At 37.1% G+C, this 23,332-nt stretch overlaps 1 protein-coding gene across 1 annotated transcript in view; it reads right to left on the reverse strand.

Moving 5' to 3' along the window:
• The window catches only part of HERC2 (HECT and RLD domain containing E3 ubiquitin protein ligase 2), a 110,592-nt gene extending 87,353 nt beyond the window's left edge, over positions 1-23,239 (reverse strand). Inside the window, exons 1-4 of the mRNA XM_026856588.1 lie at positions 23,221-23,239; positions 22,718-22,838; positions 11,924-12,038; positions 4,339-4,476 (exon numbers count right to left, since the gene is read on the reverse strand). Coding sequence (XP_026712389.1) covers positions 4,339-4,476; positions 11,924-12,038; positions 22,718-22,789 — 325 coding nt within the window. The 5' untranslated portion in view covers positions 22,790-22,838; positions 23,221-23,239. The remainder of the gene's footprint in view (positions 1-4,338; positions 4,477-11,923; positions 12,039-22,717; positions 22,839-23,220) is intronic.
• Between the last annotated feature and the right edge of the window lie 93 nt (positions 23,240-23,332).

The following is a 23,332-nucleotide window of genomic DNA, read 5'->3' on the forward strand; positions in this document are numbered from 1 at the left end:
CAGATATGTTTCTGGCTGCAGTAGAGATACATAAAGGTTTTTTACTATCTTCCCTTAAAATTTATTCTTCTCCCTCCCCTCAGCAACTAACGTAACTACATGTCTTCACTTCCTAATTCCTCCTGCCAGAAGTTCTCTGCATTAGAAGGAAAAATACTGATAGTGTTTAACCCAGGTCATCTGACAGAACAGAGTTAATAAGTGACATGTTATTTAGGTATGCCAGCAAAATACAGGGGCAAAACAAGCAGCTGAAGACAGTAGCTTCTTAAACCACCTTAGCCACAGCCAGAACACTAACGTGACATGAGTCTAAGAAAAGTGGCCCATCCAAAGGCATGTTTGCTCCTGTTTTAGCAGCTAAAAAAATAAAATTGAAAACATCATACTAAATGGTTTCTTAAGACTTGTTTCTTTAGCTCTTGTAGCGAACACCACAGGCTTTTAACTGATAAATTAAGGACCTTAAAAATGCCGACATCAAACTGAAAACTTTCAAGGACTTTGGTTGAGACACAAGATTTACTAAAGGCAAATACAAATGTTAAGGTGTGGAGAGATTTCAGACCTAAAAACTCGAAGCACATTTTGAATAGAATTTGGCAAGAATCTTCTGTTATAATGAGCACACATTCCTGTCAGCAGCAGAACTAATGTGCTCTAATTTCCTAGAGATTTTTATATTTTGTCTCCTCTTTCCCCACTACATGGTATTTCCATTGGACAAAGAGCAAACAGAGGACACAGATGGCTTGGATTAACAGGCATCTAATGACCCCGCAAAGCCATCATCACAGAATGAGGATTCAAAATTTAGAGGGAAAGACAAAAATGCAATCACATACACATAATTTCCTTTAAAAACACAGAATATAATTCCTAAAAGGTGTTCAGCTTTTAGCTTCCTTCTGACTGCTCCTCTATTCAAAAGATGACCACCAGCAGACCTCACCTTAATAGCAGAAAAAATGATGAGTAGCTGAATGTACATTCTGAATGCATCTCATTACGTGGCTGGGTGCTTAATTTTCAAAGTTGTATATCATGAGCAAAACTTGTTTAAATTGATGCTCAAATACTTACACACAGAACAAAATAGTAAGAACTGAGCCGTGTGTGTGCATAGAAGTGTACACACATAGGCACACACCGCTTAAGAGCATAAACAACCAAAGAGATACTTGGAGCTGGACAACAGCTTTCAAGTGGCAGGGAGGGGGGAAAGGAGGACAGTTAAAAACTGTTCCAAGTAGTAAGAAAGTAAAAGAAAAAACAGGGATGAAAAAAGTTGAAATGTAAATAAAGGAGGTCAGATTTCATCCTTTGGCTGAACCATTCTTTTACCAGCATTTCTAAATCTAAAGTATTGATCAAGAAATTTTATTAAAGTAGAAAATGTCACTATAAAGGCAATTAACAGTTTTTTTCAATGCCATGACTGCTTTTAATTACTTTTGTACACAGTACAAATTCAGATTTGTGCAACTAGCACCCCTTACAAGATGAAAAGTTCTGCATGTCTCTTTTGCTCTCACAAAGCAAACACAGAAATCTTATAGTGACATATATCTCACTGTATTCACATGGATAATTTTAACCTGCCCTCTTAGGTATTGCCTCTAAAGCATTTCTTAGTGCAATCAGCTGTACTAACAATATTGGAAAAACACGATGCAGCACTGTCTGTAAACAAGCTCTCACTCTTACATGAGGAAACCCCAGAAGTGCTACATCATGACGCTGATTTAACAGCATAATAGTTTAATTCACAGCTAAAATAAACCAGATCTGACTACACAAGAAAGCCATATTTCCACTTCAACTGTAGATTGCTTATTCATTTAAGGATGCTTGCATTAAGATTATTTCTTCATTTACTTTTTTTGAATAGGAAATGGATAAACACCAAGATGCAAGAAAGAAGGAAAAACACCTTAAAGTCAAATAATGACTTACCCATTTATTACTATCTTACACATTTTTACAGTACTTGTCATAAGAAGACCATTCCAAAAAAAAAGGCTATGACCTCTTTGTCCTATTCTGGCAGAGTACTGATCTCAGCATAAATTAGAACTAGAGAAAGCATTCTGTTTCTCTGAACTTGTGCCAGGATGACAAAATAAGTGCAGGACTGGGAGGGGACAAAAAGTACTGCTTCTCAACACATTTTATGAACATGTTTTTTGTGTGCTCTCAAAATCTCTCAGTCCTCATGGGGGAGGGATGTCACAAGGCCCACTGACCTGGATTAGCCTGTTGAAGTTCAATAGCATGATCCTCCCCACTTGGAAAAAAAAAAAATATTGTACTACAGCACTTCTAAAACATAGATATATACTGCCTAGATACTAAGTTCATAATGTAAGACTGTTTAAACTCAGTAGAAACAGTTCAGGGTATTGACCTGAAACAATGACTTTAAATGCCTCTTCAGTTCTTTCTGTAAACTAACTCCAAGCTCACAGCTCCAAATTATACCTTACTTGTAAAGGAATACAAAACATTAATGAAAACACAAAAAGTCTTTAATTCTTACTTGATCAGCAATAATATACAACAATTCTCCTTTTCAGAAGTTCCTTCATGCTTATGACAGGCGAACGTTTAAAGGTTAATTTTATTTTTATGAGGGATGACAGGAGAGAAGCTTAAAACAGTTTTCTTCATTTTATGAAACACAAAAAAATTGAAGTCATTCCCTGTATTTTTTCAAAACTAATTACCAAGACACAAAAACTAGAATGGCTCAAAAGGCAGCTGTTAGATACATTTCAGACAAATACCAACCAAAAAATTACATACAATCATGAACAAAAGCCACCTGTAACACTTTTATAAATAAACTGCAAGTGTGTTTGTAGTATTGTTTAAGAATTCCTATGTCACAGCTAGGTGATGCAAACTTCAAGCACAAATGGTAACAGAGACCAAGGAATACAAATTTATTAGATAAAGTCTTTGTAAGTTATTTCTACAGTAAGTATCTATATGTGTGCCAATAAACCATACTATATATAAGCACTAAAAGTAAGTACAAGAGAGTAAGTTATTTCTTTCTGAAAACTCCAAACACATATACATGCCTTTTTTTCTAAACAACTGTTTTTTTCAATTTTTAAGAAATAATTGGAGGGTGAGCTTAAAGGTCAGGTCTTGTCCCAAACTTGGACAGTTGGGAAAAATTTGGTAAGATATTTGGCATTTAGATTACTATTTTGTAAAATAATTTTATTTTACTCTTCAGCAACACTAAATAAAAATACAAAACAAAAAACAATGTGACCCTGCATCTCATCAACACATTCAATTCTCACTCCCCCTTCCACTGTAATGGTAATTCTTTTCATTCCTCCTACAAATTCTGTCCCACTACTAGAGTGACAGAAAGTCCATCTGTCCTCCTGTCCTTAAGAAAAGGGAGCAAGCTGGCTGGCACAAAGCAGAGGACAGCAGACTGGCAGCTGACCTGTGGCTCAACAGAAACAAACAGCTTCCCTAGCAAACAGGGCTACACAGATGAGGATTCTGGCGCTGAAGAGACAATACTTTTCCCAGAGATTTTCAAGTGCTGCTGGGTGAGGGGAAAGGAAAAGGGGCACAACAGTTGTCTCCAAAGTCACATGCCAACATCTGAATCTGGCAATACCATGCACCAGAAGTTCAAAAAAACCCACACTGAACTGAAGCTTCTTCTATTCTGATATTTTTAAACATATACAATGAATTGCTGCTCTGCAGTAATACACAGCCATGAAAACTTCAACTGTCTTCAATATCAAAATCAGTATTTTATAGAGCCATATGTGAAGATGTGAACACACAAACCATTTTTCCACAGCTATCACAGGTGAGATCACTGTCAGCAAAGGTCAGGACAGACAGTTAACTGAACTAACCATTTCAACCTTCCTCCTATGATTCACTCAAACTTATCTACCAGACCATAAAATCAAAAAGAAAAATCACCTATTAAACCTGTAGTGCCTGCAGAAAATTCAGGCTTCAAAAACTAGGCGTCTTTTTAGCGTCTGCAATTGAAAAGTATTCTGAAGACATAGTAACATTTCACTGTATACTGTATTTGTTCCAAGTCAGTTTATCATTCCTTCAAGTAGCATGAAAGATGCAAATTGACTCTCCAAGTCATGAGCCTAAATCTGAAAGTAATTATAGTAAATGTTTAATTTCAATCGCAGTTAAACACTTATCCAACTTATTCCACTAACCTAACAGATGCATCTGTCAGCGAGTACATTTGATCCTGATGCTACAAAAGTAGTGATCAATATAGAATACGTAATATTTCACTAAGAATGACCAAAACAGCTGTAATACCTGGTTGTTTGCCCCACACCCAACTCTCAACAATCGATTTCGCCCTGTAAGTGGGCAATGGAGCCTCCTCTTCCTCTTTCTTTTCTTTGTCGTTTTGCTCTTCTTTCTTTGATGCAGTTTGGCATTCAGTGCTATCATCTGAAGAAAAAAAAAAAGAGGGTGGGGGGTTGAAATTAAAAGACCATTTAAGCTACTTCCCTCCCTTGAACTCAGTTCTGGATTAGAAATGTAAAGGTGAAATGCCCAGCTCACAAGTTTACAGCAATACTGTCTATCATTAAGTGTACAGGGTGGGGGAAGTAGTATTTTACTATGTTAACTGTCACAGGTGCTAGGTCTCATGTTACATTTTGTATGACAGTGACCTTAGAAATCACTCCAGTAACCTCCTAGGGAGGATGAACATTTAATATCAATAGCATCATGAAACACTTGTAAAGGATTCACAACACACAGTATCACAAAGAATGCACTTTCAGTCAGATTTTTGCTCCCATCTGTATTTCTGCAGTATTTACTTGTTTGCATATTCCAACACAGAAAGAAAAGATAGTAATCTCCTAAATTTCAACATCAAGTAGAGCTACATATTGACATTTAACTAATTTCATGAAGCAGTATTTCAACATCTGTAATGTTATCTAGCATCTTAGTAATTACCAGCAAGTAATGAAAATAATACCACCACTTTCTGTCCAAGCAACAAAACAGCATTTGCAATCCTTTTGAGATTACTTTCATAAAGACAGAACACAGACATTAGTCACTTATCTCTGTAGTCAAAGGCTACATAAAAGTCCCAATTTTCTAAATACATTAGAACTAGACAGCTGAAAGTCTCTCTTTATTCATATTGGGGATATAGATTTCCATATCCATACCTCCAGTCAGTTCAATGTACAAAATCGCCTTGCAATTAAGGGCCACATTAGCAACTGCTTTCCTCATCCCTACCTTTTCTAAGAATATCACCCAAAATTTCTCAATTTGCAACTTACCCATTAAAAGTTTAGTTCCTGCCATTTTCACCAAGTCTTGAAAATAACTGATCCTCCATTCCTATCTGCCAATCTTGTCTACAGAGACTCTCCCCCAAAATGTCGTGGCCAAAAAAAGCCAGACAAGCACTAGAATTTTGTATTTTTCTCTATCTCACCCCTGCCACCCAAAATATACATATATATACCAGTATATTTCAGAAGACAATAATAGGCAAGAAGTTTACAGCTGTAGCCAGATACAGCACATATGATTGCAGTCTGCCTCAGACTTACCATGACCCCACTTGGAGATCAAAGGTTCTCATTACCTCAGAACATACAAAATACACTTATCACAACATACAAAACATTCAGCTATTCTTGCCATCTGGCCTGGAAAAAAAATGAATGCCTAATCTGGTTGTAACTGGATCTGTGATTGCCTCTTTGTTAAAAAAAAATGTTAGACTAGACAATAGCACCTCCCAAAATAAACCTTTTTAAGGTGCCTTAATTATACAAGCTTTAAATTAAAACCAGTGTTTCTTAACCTATAACCCACAGTACTGCTCAGGAGATGGCAGATGAAGACTGAAGGAGAACAGGAAAAAAAGAAGAGAAGAGCATGCATGCTGCAGCTGAGATTGTGGGCTAAGGAAGAGCTAGCAAAGTTACTTGAGAACAGGAAAAAACAGTTTGGATATCCCACTTGTAAGTGGCAACCATAGAGGGTATAACTGTTTCTCTCAAATGCCAAAGAACAGCCAACAGTACAGCATGATAACACATGTCCAAAATGTGACTGAATCTAGTTGTTTCTACTTTAAGGCACAAGCGAAAAATATTAAAGGCATAGATTTCCTTAGAGAGTTAAACCAGTGACTAAGGACCCTGTTTAGCCCCAGTAGTTCAGAATATTCCCACAGTAACACCATAATCTCACTGTTTCTCCACTCACCCACACATCTAAAGACACACTCTGCAGGGTCTGGGATTTTAGTTAGTTGGTAGAAGGGTGCTGTGCCAAGACACTACATTTCACAGGCAGCTGTAAGAGAACTTGTTACGTTTTTTAACAGATCCTTGGCAAAGCATGACAAAGGCTACGAACTTAAATCATTCTGCCCAACACCTCACTGCAAATAGAGAAGGTCCCAATCCAGGTGGGAATTTAAGCTTTGTATTGTATAAAAACAACCCTGACATGCAAATCCACATGGAGGATTTTTTTTTTCATTGTCTGTATGAACAGAAAAGGGGAGCAATGAGAGAAAAAGTGGGAAGGAGCTCAGCTAAAAATCACATTAAAAGCCCATGTCAAATTGTTCCACAAAGACTTTTCACTATACTTGCAAAAAAACACTTGCCCCATAAAGGACAAAGTTGGCATCAGTCTGGATTGAAAGCAGCAACACAGACATCACAACTGTCAAAGCTCAGTTATGCTTAATGAAAGGGATTTTTAAAAAGGGAGCCCCAAAGATTTCTCAGAAAGAGGGGCAGGGAGAAAGAAATTTGTGTGAAGCCAGCACAGGCCAAAATAACAAGCAATAAGACAGTTTTCAAAAGAAAGCATAAAAAACCATGCTGCAGTATGACAACTTGTTTTAACTTCATTTTTCACAGACTGAAGCCTGAATATTGTGGTGAGGGAAAACTACCATGTAACATTTCCCTGAAATAACTTTCTCTTAACTGTGTTTTGGTTTACAACCTTAAGCCTCCAAGCTGCGGTAGGTTTACTTAGCTAGTCAAAACTGAACAATAATGATCCTCAGTTAGAAGTTAGTTCCCAAACCCAAGCACAGTAGCTGACTATGTGTGTGCTCAATCTTGCACAGCAATAGTCTAATCCAGTATAAACAGAGGATGCAAAGGAAGCAACTAAAGGTGGAATTTACATTTCATATTCAGTGAAGAAAATAACAGACTCTGCATAGTCACTTCCAGCACCTGTTACAGTATCATCTTGTGCAGCTCTTAAATGCCAAATGAACTGATACAATTAGGAAATCTCTCTGTAGAAAGAAAAAGCCTACAGCAGCCTCCCAACAGATGTTGTCATCCACAAGGCAAAGAGTTACCCAGTGTACTTTAGGCAAGGGCTGTATTTTACAATCACTATAATAGTATTTGGTAGTCACAGATCCAGGAAGTATTTCATCTGAAATACAAAATATTAATTTGTTTTCTGTCAGAGAGCTTTTCTTTTATATATACATATAAAAACTTCAACTGATAGTTTTTTATGAATGATGCATGCCTAATGATTTGCAAACATGTTTACACAGCCTTTCACATGTAGATGTCCAGATGACAGAAGATTCTGATCTCTCAACCTTCATCAGAAATAAAGTTGGGTTTTTTTCTTCCCTGGTAGACTATTTTTTAAAATGAATTCTTTAAATTATCTGTTGAATGTTCAATAAAGCATTTTACACTTAGGAAGTCAAACTGTCCAACGAGGTGACTACAGACTTCCCTCTGTCCTGCATAGAGAGTACAGCTGAGTACTGAATGCTTGAGCCAGCAGGTACAGCCAATATAGCTGGGTTAGGAAAACCAGAAAAGAGGGAGAGAAAAAAAGAGACACTTCTCACTATTAGCAAGTTGTTCCTTATACAAGTAAAGGAGGCTCAAAGCAGGAGCCAGCCTATGTGCCTGCTCGCTATTACAGTTCAATACATATGTGGTCTGAACGGCATAACCAATTCCCACACACTGTGTTATTCTTATCATAAAGATTTGGTTTTTGCCAGCCTCTCTGGATGTGCTTGTGGTGTTTTGGACTTTATCTAGTTGCAGGTGCAACACTGAATGAGGTTTGTAGATTCAACAGCACTAGGCTGACAAAGGTCGAACTTTCAGGAAAGGGGGAACAGTAGATAAGAGGAAGCCCACGGTGTTTACCAAAAGCAGGACAGAGGCATGGAGCTGATGATTTTATATTTTTGCCCTGGAACTTGAAATATCTAAGTGAAACGAATTCCCACATATACAGAAGTTTGAGGAAACAAAAATATTTTTAAAAGCCTGCAAAAGAGAGGCCTGCATAGTCTAATATGTCTTAAAAATTTACATAAACAGTTCTCTAATTTAATAATTAGTAATAACATTTTTTAATACTTTTTATTATTTTTGGTACACTTCCAGTATACAAGATATTAATCTCATCCAAATTTCCTGAGGGCAGCCTGATTATCTTTTAAGTACATGGCATGCTGCAAGTGCACCTGTATTTGGCCATCACTACTGTCACAGCTGTGTCCTCAGATGATACTTGGAAACATGCAAACACATTCTGCTGAATGCATTTATCAAACATGTTTTTCTGAAAGTGCCTTGAAGGAAAAAAAAAAAAGAGGTTATTCCTAACCAAATGTTCTTGCTAACAGGGGAAAAAAAACACTACTTGCATATTCTTCCTAGAGAGAAGAGAAATGCTTTTTGCTATCAATAGCATGTTCTTCCAGCCTATTATCACTGCTGAATGAATTAAGTGCCTCCTCTAAGCAGCCTAGTCAGCATTAACAGAGAGCTATAGCACTACTGAAGAAAAGGAGTTACAATGGATGGGCATAAATCAAAACTTCTTAAAACAAACAGACTGAATAAAAAGGACTGCTTACAGCAACCTCTCTTATTTATCTCCAAATTAGTCAATTTAGCAGCAAAATCTGAATACTGAGATTAAGATATATTGCTTTTAATATAAAAGCACTGTGTTTTATATAAATCTTATTACTTGTATGCTCTTTTCCTTTTCCTCTTGAATTACATTTGTAGATCATTTATGAAAAAAAAAATAACTACTAACTAAACAGACTGAAATACTCTAGATTTTAATTCATTAAAGTCAATTTGAGCTGCAAGTTCAGAAGTGCAAACTGACCGCAAATTTCTCTGGTTCCACTGCCTAACAGAATCAAATATGCAATCTGATCAACATCGACCAAAAAGAGCCTTGATTAGCTTTTCCTTCTCAAAACTCAGGTCTAGTAAGCAAAATAGTTTTATTTTACCAAACCTATAGGCCAGCACAATGGCATTTATCAAGGTTAACTTAACTGAAAGAGAATTCATACATTAATTCTAAGAGTTAAGAGCCTGAAAAAGATGTATTAAAATTTCTAAACTACTGTAGCTTTTCAAGAAATAGATGTTTTAGAGTACCTATGTAGAAGAGCATAGGCACTCTACTTGTGGAAAGGAACAGATGCGATCTGTGCTATATAACACCTACACTTAACCCCCCCAGAAGGAAGAGTGAGGGGAAGTTGCTGTTTTAATTTTTATCTTTGTTACTGACTCTCCAACACTATCTGCCATGGCAATAAATTAAATTTCATTTTCCCCAAATCAAGTCTGTTTTGCCTATGACAAACTGGTAAGTGATCTCCCTGGCTTTATCTTGACCCACAAGCTTTTCTGTTTTATTTTCTCCCTCTGTCCTATTGAGGATGGGCAGTGAGTGAGAAACTGGGTGGGCAACTGGCTAAGGTCAGCCCACCACAATACAGTACCTGAAACAAGAAGTGGCAGTCGTGCTTCAACAACAACAAAGAAAAAAACAACCACACACCACCAAAAAAACACACCACAGATACCAGAAAACTTTTGAAAGCCTCATCACAGCTTGGACCACTGACATTTTAAGGTAAAATAAATGCCTTATTTCTACAGTAAACAGTCAGAATTTCTGTATTTGCAAATAATGGTATCCTACAGCCTTTAAAACTTTATACCTTTTTGATCCTTCAAAGTCATATGTATATACATACATATATCATTTTAAAAAAAAACAACTTCACACCATTATTCAGAGTAGGTATCCCAAGCATGGATGAACATGCTGTCGTGGATGACTGACTTGCTTAGCACTTCTGGTTTTTTACTTTATACTGCTCTCTACATTTTGGATCAGAACTGACAGCTTTCATTTTCCTAGTTGTTTTTTCAATAGTTCCCCTGAAAACAAAACCCAATTATACTATGATATCTTTCTATAAGATTTCTTAGAATCACTGAAAGCACTACAGCACCATAACTAACAAAAATCCCAATTCTCTGTGGCTACTTAGCTAAAAAAATATTGGAATAATAGTTTTAGGTCAAAGACCAGCACATGTACAACTCCAAAAACAATGCATATCTGGCAGAAAAAGAGGATACTGAATCAATTTCACTTGTAAAGTAGGTATTTACTTTAATATATTGTCTTATTATAGATGATTGTTATCTTTTTGCTACATGAGAGTAGTGTCTTGAATCGTTATACCACAACCACAACACCACCTCTATCATGAGCTGTCAGTGAATGAATGCGAAAGCACTTTCCATAGTTCAAGGGACTACCCTTCCCTTCACTACATCAAGTTTATGACACCTTTCCTAAACCAATCCTAAGAAAAACATTAAACCACCTCCACTCATTTCAGAAGCAGCTGTTGTAGTAGCCTTTCTGTTAAGAACAGCTGTATTTTCCTCCAGTGTTAATAATATTCAAAAGGGGCAGAAACAGAATGAAGACAAAAAAAGTTTTCTAACTCTGAAACAGAAGCATAGTTCTAGTCCTTACTACAGCACGCAGCCACTCACAACCTACAAAGCTTTTGATATAAATAATATTTTTCACTCTCCTCTCATAAACTATTTATTACAGCTTCTGTCCTGTAGAAATAACTTCCTCTAGTCAAGAAGACTCCCCCCTCCCCCCCATTTTTTAAAGAAGGCAAATCATAAGTACAAAAAAAATTCTCTCCATAAGTAATTGAGCATTACTAGTTTAAAATACCATGTCTATCCAACAGTACAGTTCAGGAAGTCAAAGAAGCTGAAATCACAGTTCACCGCTACCAAAGGCAGTATTACCATCCCTCTCCTAGACAGAGGCTCATTTATTTAGGAGTCACATAAATTACTGGCAAAACTTATCTCACGGTTTGGTGAGCCCATTTCAGCCAGGTTAGGAAACATAAACCTTTTCCTTTTTTGACCAGTTTAATTTTCTGTTCAATAAGCAGTCAAAAGAGCATCATAATCAGAAGGAAAAAAGGCAGGAGCAGAATCACTCCATTTTGGCATAGCCCATCATGAAACAAAATCCACCTCCACCAAAGTACTCTCTAAACAGATGTGCTGCTCTGCCACTTGCAGAATCCACAGCGTTTGAACAGCCCTCAAGTACACTAGAAGACAAAAAAAGCACTACATTCTCAGTCAGATTGTGAACAATTTTTTAGCTGACCTTTTACATAATTTATTGTAAACAAAATTAGAAATAGCAGTATCAGCTTTACCCCATTCCTCAACTCACTTCCTTTGAACAAAGGCCTCAGCTTTTTTTTTTTTTCACCAAGCATACCAAACAAAAGGACACTGCCAAGGCTCTCTCATAACAACATGCCTGGTTATGAAGTTTATTTTCAAAAGACTGAAACAGATTTAAGCCTTCATTTGAAGGCTTAGACACTACCTTTCTGTACACTTCTAAGAAATCAGTTTCAACTGTATTTAATTCAAAACATGAACACCTGCAAATCCATTTTCATTACTGCAACAAAAGAAAAAATGAACAAAGAAAAAAATAACTTAAAAACCCATACCTTTTCTTGGAGGTAGTTCACTGCTTTGTGTTAACTCTGTTCCAGGATATACAATCTCCCCATCTTTTACCATTTCATTCCACAAGCCACACAGTCCATCTCGTGTAAAAGCGAGCTGTTAAAAATAATACATTACATAGTTACACACAAAATTTTCCCTCAAGCCAACTCGAGCTAAATTTTAATATCTATTCAAATACATCCGACTTTTTATTTTGTCCCAGATGAAGAAAACACATGTATCACCTCACTAGTATATTCAGAGTGTGTGTGTGTGTGTGTGTGTGTGTGCGCATATGATAGGGACTTAAATAGTCTTAAGGATCTCTGATTCTCTATGCTATTTTCAAACTAAAAGTGCAAAACAGTAACTTTTAGATAGGCTCAAATACTGCAATGAACTTTCTTTTGGTAAAAAACTCTCATCAAAAAGTATGTATTTGGTCACCTCAGAACTATCCACATATTCAAGGTGATATTATGCAATAATTGGGGGTGGGGTCATCAGGAAAAGCTATCCAAATTCAAGCTGCATAAAGTCACAAAACGGGGAAGCATGAAAAAAGTCAACACAGCCCCCTCTCCAAATCATCAACTGAAGAGCTGGGCACTCAAACAGAACACATGACATCAAGGCACAGATTCATAAACCTATTTAACCAGTTCAAACTGGTCCTGCTGTGTAGAGCATCTCTCACAGCCCTCCCTCTTCCTTCAGCTGCTATAACACCTCCTCTCACATGCAGAACCAGACTATGAAACCGATCAAGACTAGAACCAGCTGCACCTGGGAAAAGAGCGAGGGGCCACCTCAGCCCAGGCTAGTTCCCAACATGCTGCGTGCGCAACAGGACAAATACCTATAACAGAACAAATGGCAGGACTCTGCTAGCTGAAAGTGCTCATGAAAGTGACAGCTATAAAACAAGTCTACCTTGAAGAATCCTAATGACCAGGATAACTTGCCTTCTACCAATGTTGTTCTCTGCTTTGTAAAATGCTGCAAAACAGGTGCCAAACATCCCAAGCAAATTCTGTAACAACCAGGCTATAATTTGCCACCATACAGCATAAGGGAGGAGGGGAGTACATGAAATTGAGAAAACAGAATACCTTTAGCATACCAAAGTGATGTAGTGGAGACATTTAAAAAAAAAAAAAGCTGAAGGTTTATTCAGAAGCATCTTTGGGTTATGTAATTATTATTCAAATCCAAGTGTTTTAACTAAGGTGCAATACAAAAATGTAAACTGCTGTAAAATGTTTACTATTATATGCCAAAGTCCACTTACACTTTATATTAATCTATTTCCTATAGATATTTTAATGATTAAGGATTACAGGGTTTAAGAGTTACAACCACCATCAGGGAAGCCATCTAGCTAATCTCAGTTAATATGAAGAATTAAAGACAAACTGCATGTTTTGACACCACTGTAACACATTAAATTACCATAGCAGTTTCTTGACTTCATATTGCATATTAATGATTGCAGCCATTTTTCTTTCAGCATAAAATACAAGCTGACACGTTATACATATTTGTCACTTGCTATTTCCTGATCTCAAGGGAATAAGAGGGAAAACAATCATGCAGTACGAGATAGATATTATCCAACTTATATGCAATTTATCTGTTGTGCAGCACCAGAATTACACTGTGACCATGCTTTACCGAAAAGTACAGTCCCTGTTCTTCAGAGCTACACAGCACAAAAAGCTTCTGCAAAGAGTCTGCCTTTTGCTAAAAGCTTTATATTTGGCTTAATTTTTTTGAAATTGGAATAGTGTGAAGTACAGCTGCATTGCAACAATGCAAAAAAAAATTTCAACCATTCACCACTGACTCAATTTCTTGCATCGTTCTCAGTATATAAATATTTTAAAAATAAATGCCATTCACTTTCTCCTTCATCAGATGTGGTCATATACTTCAGTGGGGCACTTAAGGAATTTATTTTTCACAACTCTCTCTGGCAAAAATAGGTAAACACCATTTTTGGCTCATATGTGATACTTTTTTTTTTTTTTTTTTTTAAAAAACACACATTCACCTGTTGAATGTTAAACTATGCTAACCTATGCTAAAATACAAGCTTGAAAAATAGTGAGGCAACCCTCCGGATGGGTTGCATAATAAATTATGGTTTTCACAAAGTTATGATTTTTGTGTGATAAACTGTCTTTTCATACACTTTATTTTACATTCTCAGATCACCTTGGTATGGAAAATGATTCTCACAGTCCTTAAGCTTACAATCTAAATGCCTACAGACTCTGAATTCTGGGCTCTTCATAACCCAGAATTGTTCTATTTCAGAAAACTTTTGTAAGCACTGATGTAAAGTAGAATTAAGAATTGTTTGCTCCATTTTAACCTCTAATCCTTTCACATGACATAAAATTTACCCAAGACTTTCAAGCAACTAAAAACTGAAAAAGTAAACAAAATTTCTTTTGCCTTGGCTTTGGTGTTCAAATTCTTATCAAAGCCATTTTCTTCGTATGTTGCATGAAGATAGAGCAGCCACCAAGATTATAGTCCAGAGAGAGCTTCCTCTCCTTCTCCGAATATCTCATGTGGAAGCTTACACCATAAGCAACATTCAGTTAAACAATTTTGCTTTTATTCAGGCAGTAGTTAACATTTTGACAGTGGTATATGTGTTGGGAGAGGGGAAGGAGACATGTTTGAAAGTAAAGGAACACTGACTTTTTTGGTAGCAATAATCAAAACAACCAACTGAAAGGACAATTAAGAAACAGTATTTACAACGAATTCATCTGTCATAACTGAGGGCAACTCAATTCCAATTGTAATAAGTTCATTATTAATTTATTTGATGTTCAGCAGACATATTAAACAGCAAATTGACACTACAGTAGCCAAAAGTGAAGGAAAAGTCTGAGGTTTTAAGTGATAAATTATTCAAGCAATGTTATTTTCATGATCCCAAAATTCTATAACCATAATAGAAGTTTCACAACTCCCGTAAGAGAACTATTTCATTTAACCAACAGAAAAAAAGGGAGGGGTGGTTAATATACCAGAGGGTCATGCTGCCATCCAGAGGGACCTCAACAAGTTCAAGAAGTGGCCTGACAGGCACTTCATGAAGTTCAACATGTGGAAGAGCAAAGTCCTGCACCTGGGGAGGAACAACCCCAGGCACCAGTTATGTGCTGGGGGCTGCCCAGCTAGAAAGCAGCTTGGCAAAAAAAGTAGCTGGGAGTCCTGGTGGACACTAAGGTGAACATGAGCCACCAATGTACCCTTGCCTTGAAGAAGGTTAATGGGTGTCCTGGGCTGCATCAGGAGGAGTGTTGCTAGCAGGTCATGGGAGGTGATTGTTCCCCTCAGCACTGATGAGGCTGGAGTGCTCGGTCCAGTGCTGGGCTCCTCAGTACAAGAGAGATATGGACATACTGGAGAGAGTCCAGTGAAGGGCCACAAAGATGATCAAGGGACTGCAACATCACTCCTAAGAGGAAAGGCTGAGAGAGCTGGCACTGTTCCTCCTGGAGACAAGAAAGCTTGGGGGGGAATCTCCTTAATGTATATTTTTGCACACTTGAAGGGAGGGTGCAAAGAGAATGAAGCCAGGCTTTGCTCAGTCATGCCCAGAGGACAGGCAAGACCAGAGGCAGTGGGCACAAACTGAAACACAGGAGCTTCCCTCCAAACATCAGGAAACACTTTTTCACTGTGAGGGTGACTGGGCACTGCCACAGGCTGCCCAGGTAGGTTGTGAAGTCTTCAGCCTTGGAGATATTCAAAAGCCATTCAGAATTCAGACACAGTCGTGGGCAGCTGGCTCTAAGTGGCTCTGCTTGAGCAGAGGGGTTGCACCAGATGACCTCCAGAGGTCCTTTCCAAACTCAGCAATTTGTGATTCTGTGAAACGAGCAGCTGAAGATAACAGTAAGTCAACCATATGGTAGAACAGTCAAATATCTGCTTTGATTACACAACCTTGCTTTTCTTTCTACAGTGTTTTAAGGCTTTCTTAGCCAGCAGAAGCACATATTACTTTCTTCTTTTGCTCCTACCAATACTTCTTGCATTCAGTCATCTGCAAGGAGTCCATCAACACATCCAAGTGCTGAAACAGAAGAACTATAACTTTGTTCAAAACAAATTTGAAAAACATCTCTATTTGGTTTCTATTTTCCAAAAATTATGGCTCTTCTTCCATGCAATTCTTTAAAAAAAGTTCACAAGGCAATCAATGGTGCAGTGTAAAAGAAAAACACATTTGGTGTCTTCATTGTTTCTGACATACTGGAGTTACAACAGTACCTACCTGTGTTTTGTTAAGCCTAAGACTCTCACTACATTGCTTATGTGGACATCTTTCCCTCTAATAATTTAATAACTTAACTTGTGAATGTTTAAAGGTATGAACTTGACAAACTCAGTAAACTAACAAATGAAGAATAATTAAGTTTTCACTGAACATTTGCAATTAACGGTGCCAGAGCTGTACACTCTATAAAAACTCCACAAGGGCCCCAAGTCCCTGCTTGCTCCACCACCTACACGCTGCCATCCCAAGACCAAGGCAACAGCAGCTCCATGCTCCATCACTACTATCCACTGCCTTACAACCTTGGCCTGTTTTCTTAATTGTTCCACTCATTCCACTGTGCCCAAACTCTCCCTTGTTCTTCCCACGGCATCTCCTGACCTCCTCTCAGAAAAGACCTCAGCCACATATCCTCTTCTATGCACCTCACCTCTGCAAACCCCAGGCCACTGCCACCATGTCATACATTCTCATCCCCAGACCATGTATTGATCTCTGTGCTTGTGACATGTATCTCACCAAATTCATACTTCCCACACAGACCTAAGTCTCAACCCTGTTCACTTATCCCCAGCCAAAAAAAAAAAAGCAAGGGCCTGAGCAGACTTCAAAGTGAACTTCTACTGTACTGTAAACTGGGCAGCCCCCACTCTAATCTTTTACTAATCTTATCTCTGCAGTTAAACTGTAATTTATTCTGTCTGGTACTGCATTTAATTAAGTCAAAGGGATATCTAGTTTGGTTGCTGGCATATGCTCTTGCCATCCTCCAGCAGGGCTTGCAGTGAAATTCCTGTCTATTCCCATCAACTCTAGAGAATAAGGTATTGGCATTAACATTTCCTTATGTTTCAAGAAAATTAACTCTTGCACCTAACTGGAGAAGCTTCTGAGAAACCTCAATGCACCACTACAATTTTGCTTCTAGTAAGAATTATTTTAAGGATAATTAGCAGCTGTGATTTTGTTCTAAACTCAACTGTTAAAGTCAGACAAACCTTACCCCATGTTGTACAGCAGATCATGTTGCTGATGTTGTTTCATAAACTTTCCTGCAGAAGGCATAGAAGCCTCTGCAAAAGTTAACCTGAGCTCAAGAAAAATGAAGCCAGGAAAAGAAAATTACACAAAAGAACAAGGATTGATTCAGGTAGGATTCTTGATTATATAACTGCACTGGAAATTCAAGAAAGTGAATTCATAATCAGAAAATGTCAATATGGATTTAAAATATAAGCTACTTAAATAATCTTCACCTCAGAACTGCCAGGAGAGGGGGAGGGGGAAAGAATCTGTTCTTCCATTCAAATACTTCTGCATTAGCCATTGACTGTATCTTAAAGACTATATTAAAAAGCATTTTTCTTTAGAAATAGATTAAAAACAAACAAACTTTTTCAGCCCAGTAATGGTAAAGAAAATCAAAGAACAATAAGTCCTTTCCCAAGTCTCTCTGTTGGTTTTGCTTTTTTGAATCCATTCAATTTGTGTTTCCTTTTTCATTGTTGTCTCCTTCAGCATTTTGTCCTAGCTTCCTTCCTTCCCTGCTGAAGCCACAGCTGCTGAAAGCTTTCCACAGTGCCCTGAAACCACAGCTGCTTATCACACCTATGCAAATCACAATGAAACATCATTAGATCTGAACATACAGCTCTAAAGTTCTGATAGCAAAGACAGAAAACTTCAACAGATTTTGGGGTTAAACTAGAAATATCCCCATAATAACAGTATCCTAGTCTTCTATTTGTTGAAAGAGTTTATCAATAGTTACTGATCATATGCAAAGAAAAATTATGCAATTCCCTAAAACTTAGAAGAGATCTTCTCTAATTTCCTCCATTTGCAGAACAGTAGTTCTGTGGGAGCCAAAGTATTTGCACAAACATTAAATTTCATTTCTCTGACCTATCACTCCACATATGGTCCTCAATCCATCCTCTGGAAATCACTTATCTTGGAGGGACAGCATTACTTCATTTTTTTAATAAATAAAAAATCCATATTGCAAACTTCACTTCCTTTAAAAATGTAGGAGTTCTCATTTGAAGAACTTCCACATAAGCCCTTCATTTTTTGATCAGAAAACCAAAGGTAAAAAGAAAATTAACAGAAAAATTAAAAAAAATAGAGAAAGCAACTTTCACTAACTTACTTTTTAACAAGACATCATTTATTTACATTATTTTCTTGCAAGTGAAGACAATGAACTCGATGCTATATAAGAGCTGGATTTCCATAAAAATCAAAATGTCAAATGTAACTTTGAAAGGAAAGTAAAAAGGTTTCAGACCAATGCGACTCTTACAGGTGGCTGTTTCATTTTAAAAAGCTCACTCTCATCTCTGGCACAAGATGATGACAGAAATAGCCTTGCCAACCATGAACTCAGTGAAAACGGATAAAAAAGCATTATAGTCCTCTTGGCAGACAGCTCTTGCACCTTGACTGTTGCCTGAAGTTTTATTCCATGCTATAAGAAAATGAAAGTTTTTCACCTGTAACCCTTGCTATTAAGCAGAATAGTTCTCCACAGGATCCAGATGAAGCAGACAAATTAAACACCATTCAAACACACACATGCACCCCATTAGTTGACAGCAATTCTAGTATTCCGTTCTTCAGCCATCACTCACTAAAGTTCTCTGTATAAGGTTCTAAATTAGTAGTACAGTATATCTACTTAATCATAATTATTTAAGCACAGCTTGATTCAGCAAACTGGGTATCTAGGTTTAAGTGAACAATTTTAATCTTCCCCTCCATTTCTATATTTTCTTATACTTTCATTTTTTAAAAAAGAAGGATGTCTGCCTTCCATTAGGCCATTAGAACACAGTCAACCATTACACAGAGATTTTGCTATAAATGTGATGGCTTCTGCTAGTAATAGACATGAACAGGTAGGTGTTTTTAAATTTATTAATTCAAATGTAGAAAAGTAAATTGGAAATTTAAGTGACAGGCTAACCTTTCTAGCAACTATGTTAAACATGACCCATGAAAAAGTGGCCTGTACTTAAATCCACCAGTTCTATAACCTCATAGGGTTATTTTTTTCATGATTATACACATTACTGATATATGTAATATGAGACCATATTACATATTGTACTACTGATGTTACCTCCTATTGAGCTGAGCTATCCTAATTTTTCATCTGTTACAATAGTTTGTATCTTTTCAGAAAACAAGAGTAACTTAATTTTACTCAACCAGGAAATTTTTAATAAAACAAATGTTTCTAATCAGTTCAAAATTATGTTAGCAGCTGTAAATCATGCAATAATAGGTCAAAAATTACAAAGTTAGGAGAAAGACATACAATAGTAATAGAATGCATTTGGGTCTTTGTAGAGCATTCTGGCTTCCTACAATAAGATTTATTAGTTTCAGATAAATTCACATAAGCAAAAGATATATTGTCAAGATATGTTCCATTAACATTTCACACCACTTCACTTAATCCTGCAGGCTAGAGGCTCACTGCTATTACAAAAGCGTTTGTGTCTTTGATATTCTCTTAAGAACAGTAATAATATGCTATATCCCCTTAACAGTAACATCCCAAAATTGTCTAAGAACATATAAATTTGGCCTGGATGCCTGGAACAGTGACTCACACATGTGATTAAACACAATCCATGCTAAAATCCACATATTCTTTTCTTATTATATTAATACCACTATAGTATAGACTTACTAATGCACATAGCATTATAATATCATGTATTACATTATTAATGCAACGTCTTGAGCCAAAGCAAAAATAATCTGATGATTTTCAGAGATATCTCACTGTCTTAATACATAACTGCCACAGCCATCAAGTCTAAAGAGCAAACTCTGCCAACAGTGACCAAAGGGGAAAAAAAACAGCAAGTCAGACTTGGGAGACTATTACCCCACCAAATGAAACATTTCACATCTAATTCTAGCTACACTCCCCAAATTTTGCAGCAGCAAAGAACTTCATTTAAAACAAACAAACAAAAAAGCTAGTTTTAAAGACTAATCAATCTCTGTATGTCTCCCAGGGTAAGAATTCCCCAGTATAATTCTGTTTCTCCAAGGACTTTCACCTACCTATTCTTGGACTGCTGTACAGTGAAAAGTTAAAAAAAAAAAATCTAGCTGCAGAGTCCAGATTTTCAGGGTCTAATTCCAAATAATAGCTTTTAGTCAGGTTGATTAATTCACATAAATTACTGTGTCTTCCTTCAAACCTCTTCTAGGTACTATGCTCATCTTTTTGATTCCTGCTGAAAGTCTCTTGAACATCAACAAAGCCCTTCTATAGTTAGCCCATAAAAACATACATAATAGGAAATCAACATATTCAGTACACCTAGAACACTAGAAGGATTAAGGGACAGGATTTATACCTACAAAGAAATTCCACGTGCAAACAGGTCATGCTACTCAACTAGTAGCTAAAACAGTCAATCATGCCATAGAAAAACTTTCTAGAGCCCAAAATCCCCTTTATTTGACAGAAGACATCTGCTATTTAATCCTTTTTTTTTTTTAAATACTGTACACATATATCCAGATAGAGTTCTGTGATGAGGACCTGCATAATACCAAAAACAGTTAACCTAATAAGAAAATTATATTATACCCAGGAGGCTTGGCTAGTCTTCCGATTCCAGAGAAGTGATGTTTGTGTCCAGCAGATCACAAATGGTTACTGTTCCCTTATTTCATTAATCTCATTATTTTGACTACAGTATGACTGGAAGAAAACAAAAGGAGTACCCTGACAATTAGAGTCTAACTTGTTATTACTCATAAATAAGAGGGTTTAATTCATAGAAATTTGTTACAAATTAAGATTTTTATTATTAAAAGGAATTATTACAACACATTAACTACACAACAGTCTCATAAAAGACAAGTATTTCATTGCATTCTACACACTCAGCTGAAAATAATCGTTGAAGTTGGATGGCAAGTGAAATTCTCCTCAAAAGTTTACATAAACAAAAAAGGGATGTAATTAAAAAAAGGCACTACAAATGAGAGAAAAAAAAAATCTGACAAATCACATGAACAGTCACATTTTTTACCCCATATAATACAGAAGAAAATTAGGCAATGCATAGTCATCAGCTGTTACAAAGATTGCCACTTCTTCAGCTAAAGTTTTCCTCTATTCTACAGTCACTGAGGCAACACATTTGTAATCCAGAAGTCCACCTCCATAGAACACAAAAATTTCTGCATTTATTAATATGCAATTATCAAATTGTGTTCTAGTATTATTTATTTACACATTAGCCAAAACACCTAACTTTGGATCAAAATTTTTACTTTAGTAAGAATAAAAGATTAGGTAAGAATAAAAACAGACCTAATCTAGCCGAAGCAAGAGCAAGCCCTGTCATTTTTTATTATTTACATACAAGACCTACTAAATAATGTAACCTCCAAGGCTGTATCTGTCACTTCTGATTCCAATTTAGCTTGTTTGATGTAAAATATCAGAGAAAGGCTGCTTTTGAATCACAACTGCATGGAGAAAAACTCTTGTCTAACCACAGGAACAACTGAACTCAACCATTCAGACTATCAGCATTTTGGGTCACTCAGTATACAACTTCTTAAATTTTTTATAATTATTATTAATCTGTAACAAAAATAATAACATTGGCTGGTCCACCCCAACAGGAATTTTGGAGTTTTGATCAGGAACTCAGAAAGGTTATTCAAAATGAGGTATCTATTTGCAACATCTGGGGGAATGAAGAAGACAGACAAGGACTCACTGTAGTCACCCATTTCATCTGAAACAAACATAACTGACCCAAACCACTCTACTTGTCTGTATTTTCCATTTAATTTTCAAACCAGAATTGGGAAAACATGATGGTATTCTCATCCCTGTATCACACAACTTTGATAAATGAACAGATCATCTTTTAAGGCAAAAAAAAAACTTTCACCAAAGACTGGCACATTTCAACAAAGACTAGTTCCATTTCAACCACATATCTTGGACAAAAAAAAATTAACTCCCTTCAAAAATGACAAAATTTAAGTCTATACCTGTTATACAACCAACTACAGTAGAAGTCAATCTGAATTCTTCAAAATAGATTAGACTTCCATCACTTTTCAATTCTCTTATGCATTAAAGCTGCATATGCATCATATGCAGGCAAGAAGTTTAGCAACAACCTAAATGAAGAGTTTCTAGGTCTAGCAGTAATGCTACATACTCAACAATGTGTTTGACAGTCTTGTGTCCGACTAGTCCAGCTCATTTCTACGCAGAAGGGACTGAACTGACTATACAGACCTATTTGCAGATCAACATAAGTTAGTGTTTCTTCGAGATCAGTATTAAATCAGCGTAGGTAAAAAAAAAAACTATACATCTTTCTCAAGAGCAATGTTGCAGTCTTCTGTCTGTCAGCTATTTAAACTGAAAGCATCCTTGATCTGCACCTGAAAGGTCACAATGCAGTACAACTATCTAACTCCTTACCTGTAAATCTGTCTTCAACCATTTGGAGTCAAATCTAGCTTGAGCAGCCAGACAAAAAGATTCAGAAGACATGTTTCCTCCTCCAGCCTTCTCTCCAGGCTGGCTGAGCAGCCCAACCTGCCACAGAATGAGAAAAATAAGAATCTAGCACATGAAATAAACCACGCAAGGTTATTTTTGTTCAGACTAGCATGGCTTCCCCTTGATCTTTAAAAATTTATCACGAATAAGGATCTCCCTCGTTCACATCCCTTGGAATTGCCCAGGGAGAGGAACACACATTAAGAACGCTACTTGAACCCCCCCAACCCTCACTTCCCTTCCCCGTAACACTGGTGGAAGGAGTTCTCCCTTCCACTGCACTGAGCTACATCAGAGGCCTAACGCTGCCCCTCAGACCCATAAGTGGTGCATGAAATAAATAATTGATCGCAGATTACGCAAGCCGCAGGCCAACATAACGTGATTATCAGGGTCACCCGCACCCCCTCCTCCCCCGGCAGCAGCCGAGGCCGGGATGCTCCCCCTCGCCGCACGACCCCCTCCCCCAGGCGCATCCCCCCCGGCCCTCACGGCCCGCTGTCACCGCCCATTACGGTCACCCGCCGCGGCTTG

This window comes from Athene cunicularia (assembly GCF_003259725.1).
Source record: "Athene cunicularia isolate RWA chromosome 1 unlocalized genomic scaffold, athCun1 chr1_part1, whole genome shotgun sequence".
Taxonomy (NCBI): Eukaryota; Metazoa; Chordata; class Aves; order Strigiformes; family Strigidae; genus Athene; species Athene cunicularia.